Source organism: Calonectris borealis, chromosome 3 (genome assembly GCF_964195595.1).
Source record: "Calonectris borealis chromosome 3, bCalBor7.hap1.2, whole genome shotgun sequence".
Taxonomy (NCBI): Eukaryota; Metazoa; Chordata; class Aves; order Procellariiformes; family Procellariidae; genus Calonectris; species Calonectris borealis.
In genome coordinates, this window is record NC_134314.1 from 109,485,053 (window position 1) to 109,509,600 (window position 24,548).

Genomic DNA, 24,548 nt, shown 5'->3' on the forward strand with positions numbered 1-24,548 from the left:
TCACCAGGCACTACTGAGAGGAATCTGGCTCCTCTGTCTTCATTTCCTCCCATCAGGTATTTATACATATTGACGATAGCCCCCCCAACCCTTCACTTATCTGAGCTGAAGAATCCCAGCTCTCTCAGTCTCTCCTTACATGAAAGATGCTCCAGTACCTTAATCATCTTCCTGGCCTTGCACTGGACTTGCTCCAGTAGCTCCATCTCTCTTCTGCACTGGGGAGCCCAGAGCTGGACACAATACTTCAAATGCAGCTGCACTAAGGCTGAGCACAGAGGAAGGACCTCCACTAACCTGCTGGAAACACTTTTCCTTGCAGCCCAGAATACTCTTGGCCTTTTTTGCTGCGAGGGTGCATTGCTAGCTTATGGTCAGCTTGTTATCCACCGGGACCTCAAGCAAAGCTGCATTCCAGCCAGTTGGCTGCCAGCACGTACTGGGTTTTTTTTATTCCACCCCAGATGCAGGACATCGTATTTCCCTTTATTGAACTTCATGAGATTTCTCTCTGCCCAGTTCTCCAGTCTGTCGAGGTCCATCTGAATGACAGCACAGCCATCTGGCTTATCAGGCACTTCTCCCTGTTTTTTATCATCTGTGAACTTGCCAAGGGTGCACTCCATCCCATTCTCCAGGTCATTAATGAAGATGTCGGCCCCAATATTGAGCCCTGGGGTACACCACCATTGACTGGCCCCCAGCTAGACTTTGTGTCACTGATCACAATCCCCTGGTCCCAGTTAGTTCAGCCAGTTTTCAATCCACCTCACTATTGCTTATCTAATGCATACTTTGTCAGCTTGTCTATGATGATTACAGCAGACGGTGTCAAAGGCATTACTAAAGTCAAGGTAAACAACATCCACTGCTCAATCTGCAAAGATTTTTTTTTAAAGGCCACTTCTGTTATGTTTTATTTTAATAAAAAGCACATAGAGAACTAGTGATATTTTCCCACCAAAATGATGAAAAACAGTATTACTGATATTTTCCCCAGCAAAACTAGCTCCTGTTAGCAGACTACCAAAGATAAAAGAACAGAAGCTGCTATGTGCTTAATGAAAATAAGGAAACTGGCAAGATTAAAACAAATTCTAGCAGGCTGTTGCGGAATATATAATATTTTCTTTGAAATACTGTTAATAGTAAGATCAGAATTACATAAAACATGAGCTTATTTTTACTGTCCTCATTAACAAAGCATGAAGCTGGCTGGGACATATTTAAGCCAACAGTTAGATTCACAAATGCAGAGCCCTGTTTCTATATAAACTCCACCAAAATCCATGGATGTCCAAGTATCCGAGCTGACAGAACAGAAAGCAATATAATGGCGAAAAGCATTGCAATTCTGCAAGAATTCCATATATAGCATTCTTTTATTGGACACATTGGGGGCAAAAAAGATTATGACTGCATATTAGATTTTTAAGAAAACATTACAATTTACTAATGATACAGAAACCAAAGCACAGGGCAATAAAACCCAAATAAGCAAAATCTATCGATGTGTAGTTGTTTACTTTTTCAGACATAAATATTACCAAAACCGTATCACAATCAAAACATATTTTAAGTGGGAAAGATTTCACAGAAAATTGGCACTTTTTCCTCATACCAGCTTCTTTTTGCAAGTCTTTCAAAATACTTAAAAACTAAATAACATTAAATATTAAAGAGACACTTTAATCCACAATTACAGCTTCCAACTCTTATTTATGAACAGTTAGTGCCATTCTTCCATGCTGCAAGAACATTTTATTGCTTTATGACATCTTAGTGGGTTTAAGTCCTCAAAAAAGCAAAGACCAATCAAAATGAACTCTTTTTCAAAATAGGGCTAATCCCTATTTCCAGCTGTAAAACAGTAATCAGCAATGTTAATCACAAACATTAAAGTCAAATAGAAAATTTATATTACTAAATGCACTTTTATTTTTATAAATCCAATTAAACTGGAGTGACGAGTTATAAGAAAGAAGATGCAGATAGACCAAGGTTTATCAACAAATGCAAAGTTTAGAAAACAAAGCTGCATTCCTGAGATACTTACAGCAAAACTTTAAAAGTTTCTGACCACTCTCCACCCTTCAGAATCTTACGCACAAAATCACATAACCTCACATGGTCTGTACGGTCCAGAACACAAAATTAACAAATAAATAAACTATATTTCTGTCTCAAACCACACCATAAAAGCAACACTTACTAAATAGTTTTCATCCTGGAATGCATAATGTAATGTTGTGATCCACTGGTTATCTCCATTCACTAACACATCTCTCTCTTCTCGAAAACATGCTGTCTGAAGGAGAGAAAAATAATTATAGGCTTTAAGTAAAATATATAAAGAAACACATTTTGCAAGTTGACTATGTTTTAACATTGTATCTTGGGGAAAAAAATTCAAAACTGCCTCTCAGTCAAAAAGTCATTTATGACACTCTCCAAACGTGCCAAAATCTATGAAAAACTAGGTTATCAGAAAATTCCACGTTCTTTAAATTTAAACAGTTGTACTTCTCTATATTGTTAAGTGATGCAAAGAGCGAAATAAGCTGCTGCTTCCCATTGTCTCAAAATCCCAAGTCAAAATCTTATCTTTTTTGTACATACAGATGTGGAAATCAAGTATCAATAATGACAGAATAGCAATATAAGACTGAAGAAAACAATCAATAATGGCATTATATAACTACAATAGGAGTTAAAGAACTAGAATCTGGAGTCTTGTGTCATTGTTTTATCTCATCATGCTGTTAGGTTAGTTTTACACTTGAATTTTCACATAAGCAAGGTTCTTCTTTTCATTTGAAAGTTGCTGCCAATAAGCCCCATGTAGCCATAATTTGATAATCATTAACCAGTTGGGGTTTTCTCCACACTTTTTGTTCAGGAAATTAGGACAGAATTGAATATTGCTCTTGCCAGATATAAGCTATTGATAAGACATCCAGGACCACCTCCCCTCAATATACTGGAAAGAAACACAGGAGGCAAAAGGTGCCTTCATAGCAAGTGGAACAGAGGAGGAACAAGAACTGCCAAGAAATGCTAAGGAATACCTAAGAGAAGGAGGAGAACACAGGTTTGTATGAAACAACAGAAGATAAAATGCGAAGAAAATAACCAACTGGAAGGCAGCAAGGCACTTAATTCAATGGAGGTCTTGTAACCTGCCCCAAGAAGTGAATAAAATACCTCAGCAAAAGCAGCTTTGCAGAATGACAGAGGAAAATGACCAAACAGATGAGAAGCCAAGAAGAAACTATAGCAAAGAAATACAATAAACATTTTGAAGGGACTGAGTTCTGAAGTGAGTATCACAAGAAAACAAAAGATACTAAATAGCAAAACCAACATACAATTTTGTTCAGAAAAATGTCTAAAGGATAGTGTAAAAGAAAGAATAAAAATTTTTATGGGCTCTATTTAGAAAGCAGATGAAGAGTTAGAGAAAAACACAGATCATGACCTCTTCCAGCACACTCTGCTACTTCACCAAGATGTTTCATCGATTTGAACCATGCTCTGTCTCTTCCATCTTAGGAAACAGCTAAATTTAAAGGAAAATCAAGCCTTTTCTTTTTACTTTTCCAACTTCATTTCCAAAAACAATAGGCAAATACCAGAACTCTGACATGGTTATTGTTGGCTGTAAGATTTGGAGAGTGAAGAATGAAAAGCAAAATATCATTTTGGATTGAGCTATGCACAAGAATACATGCAGTAAAAACAAAGCAGAAAATAACTCCTCCAAGCAAATAAACCATACCAAGTCTTGTTTTGGTGAATAGTGAGTAAGAATAATGCAGAAGAAAAAGAAACATGGTATACTTTCATCATAGCACAATGCATGAGATAAATCAGTGACATTTGAGAAAATAATAAAACACACTTTAAACAAATACCCTCGAAGGTTACTAAATGAAAAATGGACTTGAGGGAGGAAGAAGGAGAAAAGATGATTTTCAGAGTGAAGAAAAGCCGTTCTATGCTTCAGCTTGATTTTTTTCCTTCCTTGTTTGTAAACTCTTGACACATTTCAGAGAGAGATACTATGAAGTCTTGTTTTCACAAGGATAAATGACATGTAGTTTCTCTATTTGTTACGACACAATTCACAGGATTAGTTACTACAGAGAGTTTATATAACTCCACTTGTTTTTGCCATGATTTAACAAAAGACCATGCGTTCCTTGAGTACTCTAGACACCCACCTCTGGGCAGCATGCCTAGAGCTGACAGCAACAACTATTACCACGGTATATCATAGCTGAGACAGTAACAGCCAAAGAGTCTAAGTGGCTCATGGGGTTTACATTAATTCATGGCAAAAAAAAAAAAGATGGTAGCAGTGGTTCTTGTAATTACTGAAACATAGCTCAATTAAGTTTTTTTTTAAATGAAGCCTTTTTTTGTGCCTTTCATTATTTCAACATTACACTTCATCTTCCCTAGGCACAGTCTCCTTGAATTGTTGGCAGAGACCTCCAGAGGTCATCTAATCCAACTCTCTGTCACAGCAAAGCCAGCTTAGTGCTTTGGTTACACCTATACTGTTATCATGGCCTTCAATCAGCAAAGAATTCAGGCTGCTCAGCTCTTTGGTGCTCATGTCCTTACAGCTCGGAGTTAGCACCTTCCGGGAGTGCTCACTGCTTCCATGCTGTATAATATTTGTCCTGGTCTCTCCTGAGCCTCATCTGGCACCACTGTGGCACACACGTAACTAAGTGATTGTCAACACTCACAGTAACAGGTCTGGGAGTGTAACAGCAAGCTGTCACACACTTTCAGGTACTCCTCCTATCAGTAATGTCCCCCGTTCTATATCACATCTCTGAGTTTTCAACAGTGGCAAGTATTTGGAAAACTTAATGATCTTTGTAATACAAAAGAGAACACTGACCTTGCAACCTGTATAATTTCACTGTAACAAAGTTTTTGCATACAATTACTCTCAGAGCTTGCAGTCATCAACCTTGATCTGGCAATCGCAAGCCTCTTTGAGTACATACTCCCTTTCTGTTTTTACAAATGACTCCCACTTCCCACAGAATTGATACAAGGATACATGAACAACTTATTTCTGCCGTTTATGTATACACCTACCTATATGCTTGTCTTGCATTTTTGGACTGTATGATTTTCCTGTGTATTTCAGTTAGTGCAGCACATGGCTAACAGAGCCAAAATGGGTCATTTTCCCTAGCAGTAGTAGCAAGTGAGATGTGTTCATCAATAAAAACGACAGGTTACAGTTGTTGAAGGTCATGCTTTGTAATGCATTTTCACTCCAGATGGTTCTCTTTCCACTGTATACCCATGGGTTACAAATACATGGAAAAACATCGCTGTAATTCTTTTTAGGCTAACGGTTCAGACTTTCAGAAATTCAGCGGGACCCATGGGAAGAGTATTTTTAATACCTTGCATAGAGAAAAATCTTTCAAACCTATTTATAACTGTATTTTAATGGAAAGAAATAGCTTTTAAACTGACTTTAAAAGGGTACATTTAAAAATAGAGTGGAACTTTATTTCTGGTCTTTTCTTTTTCACTGAAATAATAAAACTTACAGTAATGACATCTGTCTTGGAGAGAAATACCTCTTTGTATCGAGACTAATGCCAGATTGTTCAGTATCTGAATAATTTCTGGATAAAGGAGAAAACACATTGTGTACGCCTAACCACAATCTGCATGCCATTTATACTTCTTAATGTGACAACTTTTTCATTAAAAGAGACAGGATGTGCACAGATCAGAAATTGGCTTTAATTCATCTGGAAACTTTTTTTTTTAAAAGTGTGATGGTTTCCCATTGATCTCATTTCCTAACAAGATATAATTAAAGCATAAATGCGGAAATCAGAATAAACTTGGAAGCAATTGAACAGCAAGGCAGTCTGAGAGCAGCAAAGAGAAGTCTCAGATAAAACTGAAGTCAGAGATAATTCAATCAGACAAGTTGGAAGAGACACCAAGATAGTGCTTGCACTGTCCAAACTAAAGAAAACCCAATGGCCAAAGCAACTTTCTATGTGTAAAACACTAGTTATATGTTTATGAGTCTATTTTTTGGGCAGTTTATTTTTAGTATGCATAGACGAAGAATTTCAAAGCAATTTTAAAAGTTAGATACATGTTCTGTTTAAAATTAATACACAAGTCTTCAGGCGTAGACTGCACTTCATAAGTTTCTTTCCAAAGGAATCCAGGGAAATGTATCGAGGATTCTATGAAGAGTGGGGTTGTATAATGAAAGTAGGAACCCAAGGCAAAGCAGGGCTCGTGAAAAAGCTGTTCCGCCTTTTTCAGTACACAAAATGGACTCAAGCTTTAACGAGGAACTTTTCATCACGAATTTTTGCAGATGGACATTGTTACGAAACATGCACTCCAATTAATTTGAAACTTTTATCTTTCTGATTTTTCAGTCTGCAAATTGGACCTTGACTAAGTTTAACTACTGATAAAATAATAAGCTTGGTGAGTTCTAGCTCAGTAATTACCTTTCTCCATGGAAAATACTTGCTAAAGACTATTCCTAACTGGAATAAATGCATTAAAAGATTGCTTGTATAGTCAATAACTCTTGGGCAATTACAGAAAAGGTATAATGTCTAAAACATCCAACTCCATCTAAAGTCAAGATTCCATGCCATTTTAACCCTTCTGATGAACTGCTTTAAGCTTATTTTAATATTAATCTTCATATTGTCAGTAAGTAATGAAGCACATACTCAATCCCTCTATACACACAGAGTCTTATGGAAAGAGAATTAACAATTCAGCGGAGTAAGAGGGTGCATGATTATAGAAAACACTACTGTAATCTTACTTCAGCTCTCTTCAGCATCTCCCACTTATTAAGTATCTTCATGGCAAAAACCTTATCTGCATTCTTCAATTTTACTACTGCAACCTGAAAAAGATAAAGGAAAGATAAATAAGTTAAAACATGAAAACGCATATTGTTTTCATTTTTACGAAACCTTGCAATTTTGGAGGTTTTTTCTTCAGTATTCTGGACATTTAGCTTTACTATCCACACAATACTATACCATTGCCATCAAGAAAGAGTAACATCACAACAGTACAGGATATTTATTCTACAAACGTTCCAAGCTTATTTTAAGCTTTCATTATGTATCACACTTTCATCATGTATCATTTCTTCTAGGTGACTGTAGAAAAACAATGGTATTTCTCACCATCATGCTTCTTGCTCTATCATACTATCATGAAGCTATCACCAGCTGTATGCTTTATGCTCTTGGACTTCAGTCCTACACAATAATTTAAATTACAGAACCGCCAAGAAAAGACAACAGTATAGTAGTTTCTAAAACAAAAGAAACAGTATCTTTTAGGTTTCAGACACAAGTTAGACTGTAGGTTTGCCATAAAACAACTTCCACTCTCATTTCAAATAATGCACTAGACTTTCTTCAAAGATATTGTAAGGTATTACTTCACGTTTTTCCACCCGAAGTTCAATGAGCTCTTTATCATGTCTGTTGTCAATGGCAAGGAAACAGTGAAATCCACATTTTCTAGAGAAAGAAAATTTAGGAAACACAAGCCCGCCTCCCTCTCACTGCTTCTGAAACATTAGATACCATAGGCCTATGTAATAATATATTAACAAAGCCAACCGACACAGTCCTTTTCTGAGAATATTATGGTTTTGTTTAGCTATAATAAAAGCTAACACAGAATATTTTTAGGAAAGAGGGAGGGAAGACGTTTACACAAACATGTTTTCACAGTTCAGGCTTCCCTGGGTATGGAAAGCTAAGTGTCTTACCCAAAATGGCCATGAATCTGCCACAGACTCAGAGTTGCTGATCAGAACTAGACCAGACCACTACACTACCATCCCAATTATAGAAAAGTTCAACAATCAATACATTTCAACAACCATTCTCCAACTATCCCATTCTGCCTCTTCCCTTTCAAATAAATCTTAAGGCTTAAGGGATAAAAGTTTATTTTTGTGTGCATCTGGTTACAAACCGACATGCTGTCACACAGACTATCATCATCATCCTGCAGGCCAGTGACAAAAAAACACTAAGGTTGAATCCTACATTCCTTCCTCCTCTTTCATAACCAGTAAACAAGCTATGTGTGAAGACAGTGATAACAGAAAAGAAAATACAGGATCAGACAGTTTGAAGAAAGTGTCATGCAAACCTCTTTCAAGCATCTTCAAATGTGTCATCAGCTGCAGCAGCTTCATGAAAATGGCAAAAGCGCAGGTTGAAGGACTGCAATACTCAGATGTCTAAACTAAAGCATATCTAAAAGTGTACCTCTTGCTTAGCTATAGATTCATAGACGAAGCAGCGGTCACTTCCCATATATGCAGCAATGCATTATCAGCCCTGCTCTTGACACTGCTGCCTCCTGGGGTTGCGGGGGAGTGGGAGTGGAAGGGAGATTAAAAAAAAAGAAAGAAGACAGAAAGGTACTACATCTACTTAATTAAACTAGTTTATGAACTGAAATTTTTCAAGGTTACTTCATGCATAAAAATTGAGGTTCAAGTCTAGACTTGGGATCCCTCAAGGTACTTTCAGATTTGAAACACAAAAACAGATTGTTACTTTAGACTGTAATCTAATCTTAATTCATAAAGAATATCTACTCTTCTGTGCATGGTACCCCACGTCCGAGCATCACAATTTTCCTTAGGAGGGAAAGATGAATCCTCTGCAGTGATACATAACCCACAATGCGGATTTGAATCTTGAGTCTCCTTTTCCTTTACTAGCTAAAGCTAGCTTGAAACTCTGATAAGCCATATCTGTAGCAATTTCTAATGAGAAATGGCAGGAGGAGAAAGCCTTAACATTGAAACTAGTCAGCGTTCAAACTGTATCATGTCTTGGATGACAGGGACCCTCTCTGCATGACGCAGTCCGTGGTATGAAGCTACAATGTAATTCTGCCCTAAAGACCTTTAAGGGTTTTGCGACTGTTGTAGGGAAAAATTAAAAGTTTGGTCCTAGAGCTGACTAGACTGCTGCTGCTACTGCCCAGCGTGAAAAGTAAGTTTTTCCCCACCATTAACCGTCGTAGTATAGGCAGCCAGAGGCGTAAGATAATACATGTATTTCAAGTCCAACTCCAGGATTTCATTTCTTGCCTGTAGCGTGCTCAGTGAAAGGCTGTGTTATTCTGCAAAAGACTTGGTTATTGAAAGACATACGCTAATCGCACAGCTGCCTAAATCTGTAGTCTCCTATAAAACATTCACTTTGACACAACCAAAAGAGCTACAGCACTGCCTTCGGTTAACAGCTGGAGCGCGGGGCTTCAATGACAAGATCGAGGGCTTGGCACCTTCTGTGAATGTGTAACAATATTGAAGAGTGACTGAAGAACAAAAATAGACTCATGTTTACCAGCTGTGTTTACAATCAGTCAGAAGCAGCATTTTAGTCTGTGAGAGCCAATAATGTTATTCCATATCAATAACCACCACACACGCGCAAAAAAAAAGATCACAAACATCATCATTTTTCTGCAATCACAGCATCTTTTGGGGGGTGTCTCAGTGCTTTATGAAAGTAAATTCTAAAATGCTTATTTTGGGACTGTGAATTACACACACACACGGAGGTATATACTACGTATACAAAGGCCTAAATACACACAGAGTGCTGTTTTGATCTTCTTCCTTCTCCAACAAAGCTGTCAACACAGAAGAAAGGGTAATCACTCCTGTCTAGTTGTCCTGAAGTGTCTTCCTACTGGAATTTCTTAAAATTGGACTTCTAAAGATTGGGGTTTTTTTAAATTTATATTTTCCTGTGAGTAGACCAACAAAAAATGATTGGTATGTGCTGATGTAAACATCTTGGTTAGGTCAGATAGTTTTTTTCCCCCATTCTTCCAACAGTTTTCCATATTTCCCACAAACAGCACTACAGTCTGGCATGCTGTCAGACACCTTCTGCCCCAAACTTGGCTACTTGCCTCTAAGGTACATGTCTGCACACTTCCTTTGCTTAAAAAGCAACAGCCTTCTACAGAAAAAAGCTAAAACAGAAGCTATTCAAATTGAAATGAAAAAAAAAAAGAAAGAAAAAAGGAAGAAATTTTTTTCAGATTCAGCATTGGTTTTCTTGTGAAGAGTAGGCAGCCCTCCAGAAACAGGAAGAGAGGATGTTACTGTTCATAACTGGATGCCAAAATTTAGGAGTAACTAACTAGTTTGCAGAACCACAAAATTCATCATCTTTGAAATATCAACAACATAATGACATAATATTTGCTTGCATAAGCAAGCACTGAATTTTTTTTTTTTTTTTTAAGCAATAGCAGAATCAACTGAAAATTCTGGTATTAGCTAGAACCTTCAATAAGCTTTATAATGCTGAAAGACACTGCTAAGAGCTGTTGCCCAGTTACTTCACCTTTCCTAATAGCATTCTTCAACTCCCAAGTTTAAAGTCTTCTTGTTTAGAGTTGTTTGTTAAGTTTTTCAAATCACGCTGCCCAAAGCCAGCACAATGAAAAACTTGATGCCCACATTACTAATTTTACCAGGATAATTCTCCTCCTCCTCCAAGCAAAATATCTGTGTTTTCTAAAGACAGCACTGTCTTACATAAAATTTTAAATAAGTAAATGTATGCATGCAGAGGGAAGGGGCATGTCATTAATTTGACAAAAAGGAAGCATTCTCAGACTAGCAGCAAGGAGGGTACGGGGAAAAAGAAAACTAGGAACAATGAACTCTTACAGTTATAAGCAATAACTAGTTTAAACTACTTTTTGTCTACACCAAACTTGTAAAAACAAAAAGGGAAATATTTCTTGACTATGCAAATTGAAGAAATTGAGTAGCATAAAATCAAAATAAGAACAAGTCCGAGACTGTGCCAAAGAAAACTTGCACTAACTTTGTAGTCTACAGAATTTCAGAATTATGTTGATTCAGGAGACAAAAATTACTCCTCCCAGTAACCTAGAGCAACCTTGGTCTCATTTATAGTTTGCTGGAAAGAAAATACATTCTTCCAGATTTCTTAATCTGTCTCAGTAAACTACTGTAGTCTACTGAATCATACAAGTATTTTGCAATTTAATATTAATATAGTTTTTGGTGGCTTAAGTAGCAGTAAAATTTGGTGGTCCTTTTTTCAACCTTGCTCAGATATTAACTGGTTATTTTAAAGGAAAATTAGCAATTTCATACAGAACTTGTTTTCTTAGACAGATGTCCATGTAGGACTTGAAACTTCTCTTCTTTAAGCTAGTAAGAAAATTTAACATATATCCTTGCAAATATTTAGTAAGTCCTACTTTAAGAACACACAAACCCAAACATTTTCACTGAAAGAACTTCAGTTTTCCCCTTACTGAAGATTTTGACAATTAAGTAGAGTCATGCTATCTTTCTCAGATAAGAAATCAGAAAGAAACAAACACTGTTCCTAAAAGAGGAGAACTAACCGATTACACAGACTGTCCCCAGAAGAGGATGGGGAAAGTTACACTCTCACTATTCATGGGATGATTCACCACAAAGAAGCTTCCTGAGAAAGAACTAGATTTTTTGTGGTTTAGCTGCTGTGGAGTTTGATGCTGATTTAGTGGATAAAAACGACTTCTCTTAAAAACTGAATGCAAGGCCGGTTTCACATATGATTCTTCTGACAAGAAAGCACCCACATCAGTGATTTTTCTTACATCTTATACAATCTGTACATGAACTCAGCTGCAACTACTATGGCAGCACTGAGAAAAGGTAACGTTTTAAGCAGAAGCGTTTACATCAAACGGAGAATGCAACATTCTCTTTGTGGCAGAGGTTCAGACTAAAGATAAATTATCCATGAGTAACTTCAGCCTTCAGTCTCCTTTGCAAAGAAGAATTACTCCAGATGGAGCAAAACCAACCAAAAGTCGGTTGGATATCCAACCAAAAGTTTGGATAAAGTAGCTAATTAAATACTACTCCTTTATTGTTATTTTTACAGTTGCCCAATGATGATATTTGCATGTAGGCATCATCAGAGTATGTAGTGACAAACACTACAGTAAAAATTCCTGTTCCTTACATACTACCTGCAGAAGTCTATTCTTCCATAACCACAGATTAGTAAAGACTAATTTTCACACATGATGCAAACATGTAAGTAAACCTGAAACCAACTCTTCTCTGTCACATGTCATAGAGCCTCCAGAGATGCTCTCATACCAAAGAGAACTGAAAAAAAAATTTCCAGTTCCAAAAGCAATGAAAACATTGCTCAAAAAATCTTTTTCTTATACTTGGGGTTTCAGCTCACATGTATTTTCAGGCAGTACGGAGTACCTTCTGCAGAAGCTTTACATACTATCCCCATCTGTACTATATTTGGCTATGAAAAATTCAAGGCACTGTTATACATTAAGTTGCTCTTTCTACATACCTAGTGTCCTGCATGAAGAACAAAGCACATGCACCTAATATAATTAAGAAGGGGCAGAAAATGAACGTTTATTTATTCAAGTTTCCTCAACCTATGTAATCTGACATGCCTAATGTAAAACATAGTGATCAACAGCTGTGTTTGACAACTTCAAATAAGAGATGGCTTAATCAGAAGCAGCAAAAAAATGTATAGTTCGATAGCAGTAGGTGACAACTGAAAAAACCCTAACATTTACTAAACTCTTTAAAAGAAATACAGGAAAAATATTCAAACATTCATTAAAAATAGGAAACAAAGTGACAGGAATAGAGAGATTTCTCTGTGTTCTTAGAATGTCAATATCAATATTTGGCTATTTAAGTTGCTGAAAAATACTTTCAGACTATTTAGTTATTAGGATGATTAGAAATGGCTAGATCTTTATACCATCAGTAACTCACTGGCCTCCACCTGCTGACTAGAAAGAATTACAGTCAAGCAAATGATTTATCATCAGACAGTTGAAACATGGTCTTTTAATCCATGTGAACTTGCCTTCTCTCAAAATTTAAAAGACTTAAAAAGAGCTGTCAAAGAATGTATAAATCAAAATGTACTTGCATCAAACATTAGATGGGCCTACAATATCCATTATGCCTAAAAGATGTAAAACCCCTACATCAGTATATGATTAACTATTAACTGTCTCTCCTCAGTGCTGCAGATTTGCAAGAGCATATTCAAACCCTTCCTTCCACCTCCTTCACATACATACCTCCCCAAAGGCTCCTCGACCAATCACCTTCAGGATTTCAAAATCTTCTTTATGTAGTCGCATCTGTTTCACTTTAGATGTAAAAGGTTTGGCTGAAACAAAGGAAAATACCAATCATTAAAAAAAAAAAACCAACTCCCCACACCAAAAACAAACAAAACAAAAACCAAACAACAAAATAGATGTAATCAGAGCCCTGAAAACAACAGACCATTTTGCTTATATACACCTATATTCCCTAATGTAATATAATTAAGTTTAAAGCTGGAAATAATGACCAGTAAGAACTAAGCCAAAACTGCTGTGAGAGAAAGTTTATGAAGTAAGCCTGCTTTTTTAATTTTAAGGGGGGCTGGGGGGGGGGGGGGGGGGGGGGAGGGGGAGGAAGAAAAAAGAAAAAAAAGTCAAGCTGACTATATTTTTCTACAGTCTTTTGAGTTCATAGACCTCCACTGCATCTGTGCTACATGTTGTTAATCTGGTTGCAAAAGCGAAGTATAATACAATGAGGAGGTCACTTTGGACAATATTAATTTCTCTGCCAAACAGCAAAATAATATTGTATTCAATTAAAAATTAAAATGCTGATGTAATGATGACTGGAAGGGCAATATTGGCCTAGACAATGTATCATGCAGTATTTTTGGAGACCGCTTCTTCAAGATAGAGGACACTTAACAGTTAATTCTTGGCTTCTGGAAGCGAGAACAGTTGTACTCAAGACATTATTAACACATTCAATGGAAAAACCCCACATATATAAAGTTAAGCTTCATTTCCCTCTCCTTTTTTCCCTCTTTTATAATATCTTTGAAAGCAGTAAGCAAAATAAGGTATTGTACTCCAGCCAGGTAACCCCACTGTTCTTTGCAATGAAACGGTTTCAGGAAGACTGTTCCCCTCTTTCAGCCCCATTTAGCACTACAACTAACCAGTCCACGTTCATCAATACATGCTCTCTGCATGCACGCAAAACATCCAAGTTACTGATAACTCTACCTCAAAAAGCACATAACAAACTTTGGGGAAAAAAAGAAAACAAAAACCAACCCAACTTTAAATAATTAAGGAGGAAAAGGAGTTCTTTTAAAAATAATTATCTTAAAATCACCTTTAATACTTTACCCAAATGAAATCTATTACTAAACCAGAAGCTTCAGTAAATATGGTTCATAAAAACTGCTCATGAAAGAAGATTGTATAACCCAGTGTACACAGGACTAGAATGCATCTCAGAAGATGTAAGTTCAATTTCTGGCCCAAAGGCAGTCTTCCTCAATGATCCTAAACAAGTAACTTCAGACACTTCACTCACAGTTTCACATCTGTAAAACAGGGACAGTATTTTTGTAACAGACAAGGCATTGTCCATCACATACTTGGATCAAGAAACCAAAAAAAAGAACCCAATTTGGGTTCTCCTAGAATTCAGTATTTTGGCTTCCTAATGTTATGAACTAAAAAAACCCAAACCCTAATACTGATATATGTAATCCATCATACAATTTAGAATTTTGATATTAACACACACCCCTCCAAGGCACTACAAAATCCTTGTCCAAAAGCCTACTGCCTACTATTCAGCAAAGCAATTTTATAAACTGAGTCAAGACGCAAGCTACCTGTATTTCTAATACCCAAAAAAACCCACAAAACTTCTTTATCCCAGTCCTTAAATTAGCATCGCAAATCACATCTGAAAAATAACAATGCAAAAATGCAAGGTCTTATGTTTCTCCTGTTAAACAGTACAGCACACCTCCATTGATGTTAGTGGTACAATGGATGAAATCCTTTTAAAAAATCGCAGAGGTTGTAAAGTCTGAACTTAGTCAATTTTTCTAAAATTCCTCAGATGTCAGGAATCAATTCTCTACCAGGAGTTACAACTACAAGAACATCAGCTTATGCCTAAAAAAATTGTGGTTTAGGTCCAAATAGTAAAGATACAGCCATATGACACTGAGATTTTCACTTATTTTGGTGGTATTTTTACTTTAAATTTATAATAATTTTATTCAAAATATTTAATTATACAATTAAAATACAGATATACTTCTAAAATGTAATTTAAAAAGAAGTATTTTACTCAAGTGCCCAGAGATTCCCCAAACTTTCAATTAATCTTTTATATTTTAAAACAAAGGTCTTGCAATTGGAAAAATAAGTGACAACAAAAAGTACTGCCTTTCTGGGACAGCCTCAGCTGTATCGCACCAAGTGATTTAATACAAATATTAATACTACTGACGAATACTACTGAACAAATTAAAACAAGCCATTAAAGCCTTTTAACTTGAAAAACAACTGATTGAAAACAAACGCGTAGTTCTCGACTTGAACATTTTTTGACCATTATAGGCCTGGCTAGAGTACAAGGCAAAATATCTTGTTAACAAGCAACAGCATAGCTGTTTAAACCACAAAACTCTTCCTCACTTTATATTGTAAGGAAAGGCCTGTCATTCTTTAATTATTACATTTTTGAATCTTCCAGGGTTCCCATAGGGACACTGGAAAAATAAACATCATTATAACTACTTCAGTAAAATACAGCCGACAAAAATAGGTTTGGATTAGGTTAAATGATTTGTAGTATCAGTGTTAGTGGAAAAGTGTGTAAAACCTTCTCTTTAATTTTTTTATCACCTCTAGCAACAGACATGTCAACATAAAGCCAAGCAGTTCTATGAAGAAAGATACAATCCAAGAAAAGAAAGAAAAAAGAAAAAGAAAAAAAAAAAATTGCCCTAGGAATGTGCTCCAAATAGCTTGTTCTAAAAAAGGTCAATTTGCTTTATCATCAATGTTGTTTGTCTGCTGTGCAAACATCTGCTGTTCTTGCGGCAACAGCAATCTTAAGTACAGAAAACTTGGCCTGGCCAAGGCTTGGAAGGCATATCTTCAGACAGCCGTTTCATACATCCAGCGTTCCAGACTATGAGGTTAACAGGCAGACTTTTTGCAACTAGTTTGGCAATGTCAAATGAGCTGTTATGAAGACAGCAAACTGTAAGGTCAGGGAATGGTTTTCAAAATGCAATGTGCTCAAAGGGGTCCCTGCAATGCAGCTCTGTTAAAACACTCCCCTGTTTACATCCCCGTGCTCCTACACAGAATCATCATGAAATTAACAGAAAACACCACCCTCTTTTTCAGAAGAAGCTGCAGTTTCCTTGATCCTCGATATCAGTGACACAGCCTTTGCAGCTTTTTGAGAGCAAAAGGCGGTATGGGCATTTCCTTCGGTACTTCATTCAACCTACAGAAATACACAGAGGGATAGCTGATTTCTTCCACACAGTCGTCCCTTTTCAAGGTTGCTAGCCATGTGGGATACCGATTAGGGACCAGCCGTTTGCTGTGCCAAATCGAATTCTTCCTCCTCCAAACCAGAGGGTGAGTGTGGGCAGCATGTCCCCTGGCTCCTCCTGGATTTTCAACTCAGCAGGAACTGAACTTCATTATATAAAACTTTCAAATTTGCCAGTATGTTATTTATGGCCACAAGCTCAGAAGTCATACATAGAGTCTGTGGAGGAGGTTACTCTGAAAAATATCCTATGTTGCCATCAATCGCCATGGAGGAGATGGATAGATAAGACTTTACCCATAAAAACTGTTCTACAGAAACATTAGCCATCCCACCTAGCCAATGCTTCCAATCTCACCCTGCCTGGGAAAACTGCACCACCCCCCTCTCGGCAAGATTTCTTGCACTTACTCAATCAGTTACACATGGCAAGAAAAAACAATCTCCCAATTCATCCTTAGGGTAACCAATGTACTGAAGTAGTAAGCTAAGCTGTTTTTTCAAACAAGGTGAACCTTTCATGACTATTCCTTCAAGTTATTTAAGTCTCTGTGGGTCTTTCCCCACATTTTATGTTCTAGCCATTCATTCCATTTATGCTTACAATGCATTCAAACAATAAAAATCAGTAAAAGGAGAATTCGAGTGTTTGAAATTTAGATTTTTTTCCAGTTGAAATTTGACTAGAACTTCAACTGAAGTAACATGTTAAGCACATAGAAGAACAGTCAGCAGGACTCCAGCTGCCAAGTCAGGCATAGAGAGGAGCATATGTTCTACCCTTTGGCCCTGAAAAGGGAGGATTTTATTACAATTACAACTGTCCAGCAGAAGAGAGGCAAAACAATGGGTTCTGTAATAGTGATGTTGAGCTTCAACAGTCTATTGATTATATTTTTGGGGCAGAAGCAGTTACTAGCATTACTTACAGCATGTTTAATACCAGGCAGTTTAATTTTTAAACTCTTGGAGATAAAAGTCCATCTCCTGAAGAGCTGACGTAAGGAGGACAGCAACATGTTAATAACCCAATACAGTTTAGTACTGTGATTATACCCGTGATACCAAACAACATCAAAATAATAAAAACAGCAGTATTGGATGCTTTATTTGCAAAGTTAGTCTCATGCTCCCGCCGTGCTCTCTCTCCCTCCGGCTCCCAGTTTCTGTCTGGAGAGCTTGGGCAGGACTAGCCCTGAAATTCAGATTTTTCAGGGCTAATCCGCTGGCTGGGGGGGGGAAGAGTTAGTGGTGAGCTCCTTCCCCCTTGTTCACCTGCTAGTGCCCCTTTGCCTCCCCAGCAGAGCACTGCAGCGAACCAGAGCTGGGTTGAAATTAAACCCAAGTGAGATGAAGATCCTGTTGACTGTTTAAAGAAAGTGCTGCAGACTTGGAGCAGCAATTGAAAATGGGTCCCCAAAACTGATTTAAATAGAAAACAAAACAGAACAGGACAGTGTTTAGGAATTCCCCTTGGTGCCTCACTGATGCCATAGTTCCTTTTTGGACAAACAGGCTGTCTAACTCTGCTCGGATAGAAGACACTATCCTCGACTGGCAGGTCTCAGTAAGATACCCATTTCTTAATTCCCAAAGGAATTACAAAACGTGCTTCCTTAGTGATCCAGGTATCACACAGAAAATCCAGCCTTCTGCCCACTGCATTGTTCAATGTAAAATACCATGTCAAGCCAAAGATACAGAAATTAAAAGCTGTATCCACCAGAATTGTCAACAGCCATGGTGAAAGTTCATTATAAAGGAAATAGATTGGAAAAGAAAACCACCACCATGGGAAACTAGCTGCTTGCCATTTCAGACAAAGCCCCTTTTCCTTCACTAGTTAAAAATTATTATAAAAATACATACAGAGCTTTCCCATGCAAAGGAGAAAAACCACATAACCTAAGAGATTGTCACTTAACTGAACACCAGAAGGCTCTCTGATTCTTCCTAACACAGTCCTTGAATAAATAAAATTTTTTTTTTAAAAAAAGAACAAAGCAGAATAATATATTGATAGCTTTGTTTTTAAAAGCATTCTGCAGTTTTGAAATTTCTGCTAAATTCCTGGAAGGAATTTAACGAGTGTTTTTATTTTACAGGCTCAATCCAAACCCAAAGTATTTATTTTCCACTGGCTTTTATCAGCTGTGATTATGAAATGTGTAAATAGCATTTCTGAGGTAAGACAGACCATAACTGGAGGTTTCAAAAAACTCCAGAAAGGAGGTGTGGGAGAATACTCCTCCCAAACTAAACAGCATTTCTCAAAACAAAGGAGAAATAATTGACAATCAGCAAGGCAGAGCTGCTTAAAGCCTAATTCAGAGAGGAGACGGAAAAGAAATCTCCCCTCTCCACCCACCTAAGATTGGCAAAACAGCACAAGAAAGCTTTGTGGCAGCTTCTGCCAACTCTCTGGAGGAAAGCAGGGGCAAAACACTGTAGTCGACAGCGATAGCAGCTGAACCACAGAACATTAGTTAAGGCAATGTAAAAAATATAAGCCACAAATTCCCTTCTCAGTTTTAACAGTTAAGATTCAGTTTTCACTCCCTTGGAACATTTTTAAACATGTTTTTCCTAATGAACAGTTAAGTGCCAACATCTGTAAGTACAAGTTAAGAATCTGGCATTTTCCAAGAATGAGAAGCATGTCCACAAATTCCTGTACAATGGTATAGACAGACACAATATTCTGGATCCAATTCATCTTGGAAAAAAAAAGTAATCTGCTCTCATCTAGGTCAAGTGGAGATCATCCAGCCATCTTTGGCTACAGCTACCACAAAAGATTCTTCAACAGGAACTTTAAAATCAGAGAGAGAAATAAAATATCTTTCCCAAACATACAAGAGTAGTTCTGTTTTTTCCTTCCCCAGGCTCAGATGAAAAATAATCCCTGCATTCATGAAACACCCACTGCAGTTCTGGGCAACACTTCCATACCACATCAAGATATGACCATTATTTTTTTATATTACCATTCTTTCTCATCACAAGAATTTCAGTAAACCACCCTATGTTTAAATATTATTATACTAGCAGCAAAGTGAAATATTGAACTTTAATTCATCCTGCTGTGCATTGGAATTCTGATGCAATTCTTGTAGCATGGTCAGTAAAATCTTTACTATAGGACTCCTGTTCCACCTAGTAAAGAGGGTGGAAATGCTCTGGGAGCAAATCAAAAGCAGACAGGAAAAAATTTTGTGATTTTTAAAAAACCTGAAAGGCTAACAAAGGGGAAGGAGAAAGGTGGTCTTACGCTTATAAAGTGGAACGCTGCTGAGACCCCATCCCTCATGCTGTCAAGAATGCTGGAGACAAGTCAATTAAAAACACACTTCTGACAGTCAAGCTTAAACTTCGCATTCCTCAATATTTGACATGTAACTCAATAAGCTGGTCTTTGCCAAAAAATGCTGGATGTTTAAGCTGTAAATAAAATCAATCAGACCTGTGTTTAGAATTACTAAATGTTATGAAAAATCAAAATAAACCAGGCATCAAAAATGAATACTTTAAGTAAAATTCTTAGTCCCTCAATGCATTACTTTTTATTATGTAAAATAGAGATATCACCACCTAATCTGACTAAGCTCCTGAAAAATCCTAGTTTACTGTTTGTGAAAGATTATGTGTTGATGAATATCAGAGAAAAAATCATGTATTATGCAATAAACAAAGAGTATGCAACCACACAGCAAATTTCAACGGGGGGGTGGTGGTGGGGGGGGGAGATGAATGACTGCCTGTCAAGTAACAGCTCTCCACCCTAAAGAACAGGTATTTTGTGACCACAATGGAAGCCTGTAATATGTACTCTCTCAAGGTAGTTGTCGAGGCATCGTTAATTCTGTCACTTCCTTTGTTCTGCATTTATGGGTTTGCATCCTTAACTACAGAATTGTTCAATATATGTTTTATTTATAATCCAAATAATCCTCTCATTTAAAAAATAAAAATTAATCCTCTTTAGAAATTCTGCAATAATATAGAAGTGTTTTACCAGAAGAAACCTAGCGACTTTGGTCCACAGAACACAGGCATCTAGTACATGATCTCACTGACTAAAGGACCAGTGCTGCAGCTTTTTGCTTGGACCAGCCCTAGTGAAGCGCCCTGCTCAGTTTCCCAGTTATTTCACAGCACTTTAGGAATCTCCTGTTCCATTTCCGAAACTGGAGAAAGAAGAATTTTAAGGGATACTCAGACATCTGTCTAATATTGCAGCCTGCCTTATACTCCCTCTCTTGCCTCTCACAAATACATGATCCCGTTTCACCTGCTGTGACTCCTCATCCCAATGCTTTCCTTCTCCACTATTCAGTCGTAACCTCTCCCACAAGACTCGTCATCCAGTATCACTCTGCCCTGTCCCCACACAGCTTTGCCACTACACCTGATGGCTCCTGCCCACAGCTTCCTCAGTTTTCTCCACATCTGTATCTCGCCTGCTTCTTATATTGGTCTGCTCATGTCTGTTTCTCCTTACCTCCAGGCCCCCATCCCGTTGCCCTGCTGGTCACACAAGCCACCATCTAAGCAAAGTTCTGCTAGTTCTCTGATTTCTTACTTTTCCTTTAAAACTGTGGTCTACCCAGCTGGAGTCTCTCTTCCAAAGTCCCAGTCTTGGTGATGATGCCCTGCCACCATCCTTCCTCAAATTCCCTGATGCATACCCTTTCTCCTTTTACCACATCTTGAGTGCCTTTACTTTTCATTAAATTGCTACTAACAAACAAGGACTTGAGCTACACAACATCAGCCTGCCTTCCTTTTCCTTTAGAATTTTAATTAAAAGGAAACCTGTTTTTACAGTCATCTGTATAAAGCAAATATACTGAGGTCAGACATTTGATTTTTTGCTGATACTGAGAGTTTCATTACATCTTACGTGAGCAACTAACATTATTCATTTTCATTTTTGAGGGAAAAAAGCTGTAAAAGCTCTGTAAAACTGAAAGCACATTTAATCTCTTCTAATTAGTTAAAGGATATGCACTAAACCTTGTGAGAAGGGGGGTGAGCAGACTCTCCACAAACTCTCCTCCTCTAAAATGACTCGTTTGTGTAGCCATGTATTCTTAGCATATACTTACACTCAGAAGTTGTCAAAATGCACACCTGTCAAGTCTCACGCAGCACATGAATCATTTGAGTCCTGTCTCTCACTCCTCCATCATGGTGTTTTTACCCCCAAATTCACTGCAAATCATTGCAGACGCTTCCCAGCAAGCCTCACAGGCCTCAGAGCACAAGGCTAGTAATGCAGCCGAGCTCTAACAGCAGGCAAATTCTTCTGCAGGATATCGCAGGCAAGCACCCACCATATGAACTGACATACCATGTAACAGTACACTTTGTTTCCTCTTTAAAAGCATGGCATAACCCTGCTCATAAGCACTTCATATACAGCAGGTTTCACAGACACTATTGTTTATATTTGCATTGCAACAGATCTCAAAAGTCCCAGTCAGGACTGGAGAACTCTGGGTAGTAAACATTGCAGGAATGCACACAATTACACTCCTAATTCTGCCTTTACAGACAACATGTTTGAAATGAAAGATGTTATATGAAGTCCTGCATTAATGATGTATACCTGACATTAAATTGAAGTTCAAACATTAAAATAAAGTTCAAAATTCATAAAAGCAAGAATTACTTTGATATAACGTATGTCAAATGGAAATATTAAAAACTAGTAAGAACTTGATATCCTGAGAAGTAATTTTGCTAGGTTAAAATAATACGTTTTCCAGTCATATTTTTGATTTTCTTTAGAAGTAACCACTCATTGTCAATAGATATATTTTTAAAATAGCATTTGTGATCCAAATAAAGAAACAAGTGACTTCTGAACACTGCCTGCATTAGTTTTACACTGTCTGATATATCCTATGGGTTACTCTGAAATTAGTAAAAATAAGAAAATAGATCCTATTGCACTTCATTAATACATCACAGTAAAATTCTGCTTCTGAGTGTTAAGCCACTATAAGTGCAATGAAAAACAAAGATACACTACTGCAGTCTCTGCAACTGCTTTTTACTCAAATTTCAAGTTCCCAGGCACAAAAGAAGAAAACAAAACACCCTTCCTATGGCCAGAGAAATCTTTCCACCTCCACAGCTTAAGCTTCCACTCCACACACACCTCATACCATTTTAATGCCATCACCCTATATTATTTCTGCTGCAAGAACTGCAAACTACTCATTTGCTTGCTCCTTGTATTCAAGCTGGGCAATGCAATTGAACATGTTCTTCATTGTCTGTTTTTTTTTGCATTGACAAAATGATGAAAAGACAGGAATTCTAAAAAATGTGATGTTAAGTCATGTTTCAAGAACTCTTCTCAGTTTCACTACATTTTAGGAAATTATGACTACAACAATATTCCTTTATTAAACTAACAGCACTCCTTAAAGATCTTAAAAGATCTTAGAACTTCAGCACTCTTTCAGAGTTACCTTAAAGATAACATAATTAAAATTAAAAAAATAATTAATCATTTGAAAGTTCAGTGCCATTAGAATGTAAATTGCCTATAATAAACTTGATTTGGCCCACTTGAGAATAAAGACCATATCATAATGCTTAAGTACCTAACCGTGCACCAGATCCGGCACTCTATTTCTCAACTACAATCATCTTCACTTTCTTCCTGATTAAGTGATCACTGTAAAATAATGCTGATTAAGATATTTTTATTTTGACCGCATTTCACCTCATGGCAATTTTAATCATTCAATCTTCAGTACAGTTGAATCACTAAAATCTACTACTACTTCAAAAAAGATCAATGATCCCCATTAATATAAATAAAACTTTCAACAGAATCTTGACTTTGAATATGACAAACATATTTCCCAACACCTGTAACTACCCTACAGCATACATTTTCTGTAAGTAGTAAGTTCCCACATAAACGACATACATCTGTGCGCGTGTGTGCACACGCGTAAGAGATTCTTGCACCACAGCCCTTTTTGCTTTGATCCATAATAATTCTGCAACCCAGATCACCGATGGATCAAATTCTTTATGAAACCAAAGAGAAACTTTACATTATTTTTTATTCAGTTTCTCTGTTCAGTTTTTAGGCCCCCTTATGCTTATATTGCCTGAACATAAAAAGGTTTTTGAACCACCCTTTAAGGGCTTATTGTTTCAAATTAAGCCTTCAGAGTTCCTAATGAATCAAGTGAAGGGATTCGCCAAGCGGTACATCCAAACTGACTTTTGTGCTACTGAGCACATCATCTATTTCAGTATTTCCGTCGATGTCAAGTCAGAAATAAGAGAGACCTCAAAACCGCGAACTCTTGCATGCATGTATTTGCCGGGCTGAGCCTAAATTAAGAGTCTTTTGAATCTTATTCCCTATGGTAACACAGAGTTGTATTGCTCTAGGCCTGTTATGATAGGCCACACAGATTAAAGCATTTGTTTGTTACTACATTGATTAAAAGCAATTTTTCTACGACAATACAATAATTTTATAACAAGATACGATTATTTGGTTTTATTTATCAGCTTAAAGATAAAAAGAGGAGGCAGCAAGTGAAACTAGCATTCTTCCTGTAAACCAAGGATTAAGTGTTTCAGTTTCAAACTACAAACTAATCAAAGAGAAGAATTAGTATCAGTACAAACTGTTCTTAATCTTCAAATTCTAGACATTTTTACAAAATTTTGTATGTGTTTTTCCCCCAAATGTGGACAGGAGAGGTGGTATTGTATGCATCCGATGCACTGGAGAAGACATGTTTCGCAAGTTGTGATACTAAACGCATAAAATATTCACTGAGTTCTGAAAATTCTTTGAATGCTTTTGCCCAAGTTTTATCTCAAAAGTTTTGTTTACTAGAAACTTGAAAGGAAAAGCCATGGCAAGACATAGCACACACAAACAAGTTTGAGATAAGTAATGGGATAATAAGGAAGTTGGACACATTTTCAGAAGAGCACAGAACACAAATTCATTAATTTATACACAAACGCAGCAGTTTTCAGGGGAGAGAGT

The 24,548-nt window shown here is 37.1% G+C and overlaps 1 protein-coding gene across 1 annotated transcript in view; it reads right to left on the bottom strand.

The window, feature by feature from the left end:
* The window catches only part of CDC42BPA (CDC42 binding protein kinase alpha), a 192,187-nt gene that overhangs the window by 117,434 nt on the left and 50,205 nt on the right, over positions 1-24,548 (bottom strand). Inside the window, exons 3-5 of the mRNA XM_075147264.1 lie at positions 13,198-13,289; positions 6,851-6,934; positions 2,213-2,308 (exon numbers count right to left, since the gene is read on the bottom strand). Of these exons, the coding sequence (XP_075003365.1) occupies positions 2,213-2,308; positions 6,851-6,934; positions 13,198-13,289 (272 nt within the window). The remainder of the gene's footprint in view (positions 1-2,212; positions 2,309-6,850; positions 6,935-13,197; positions 13,290-24,548) is intronic.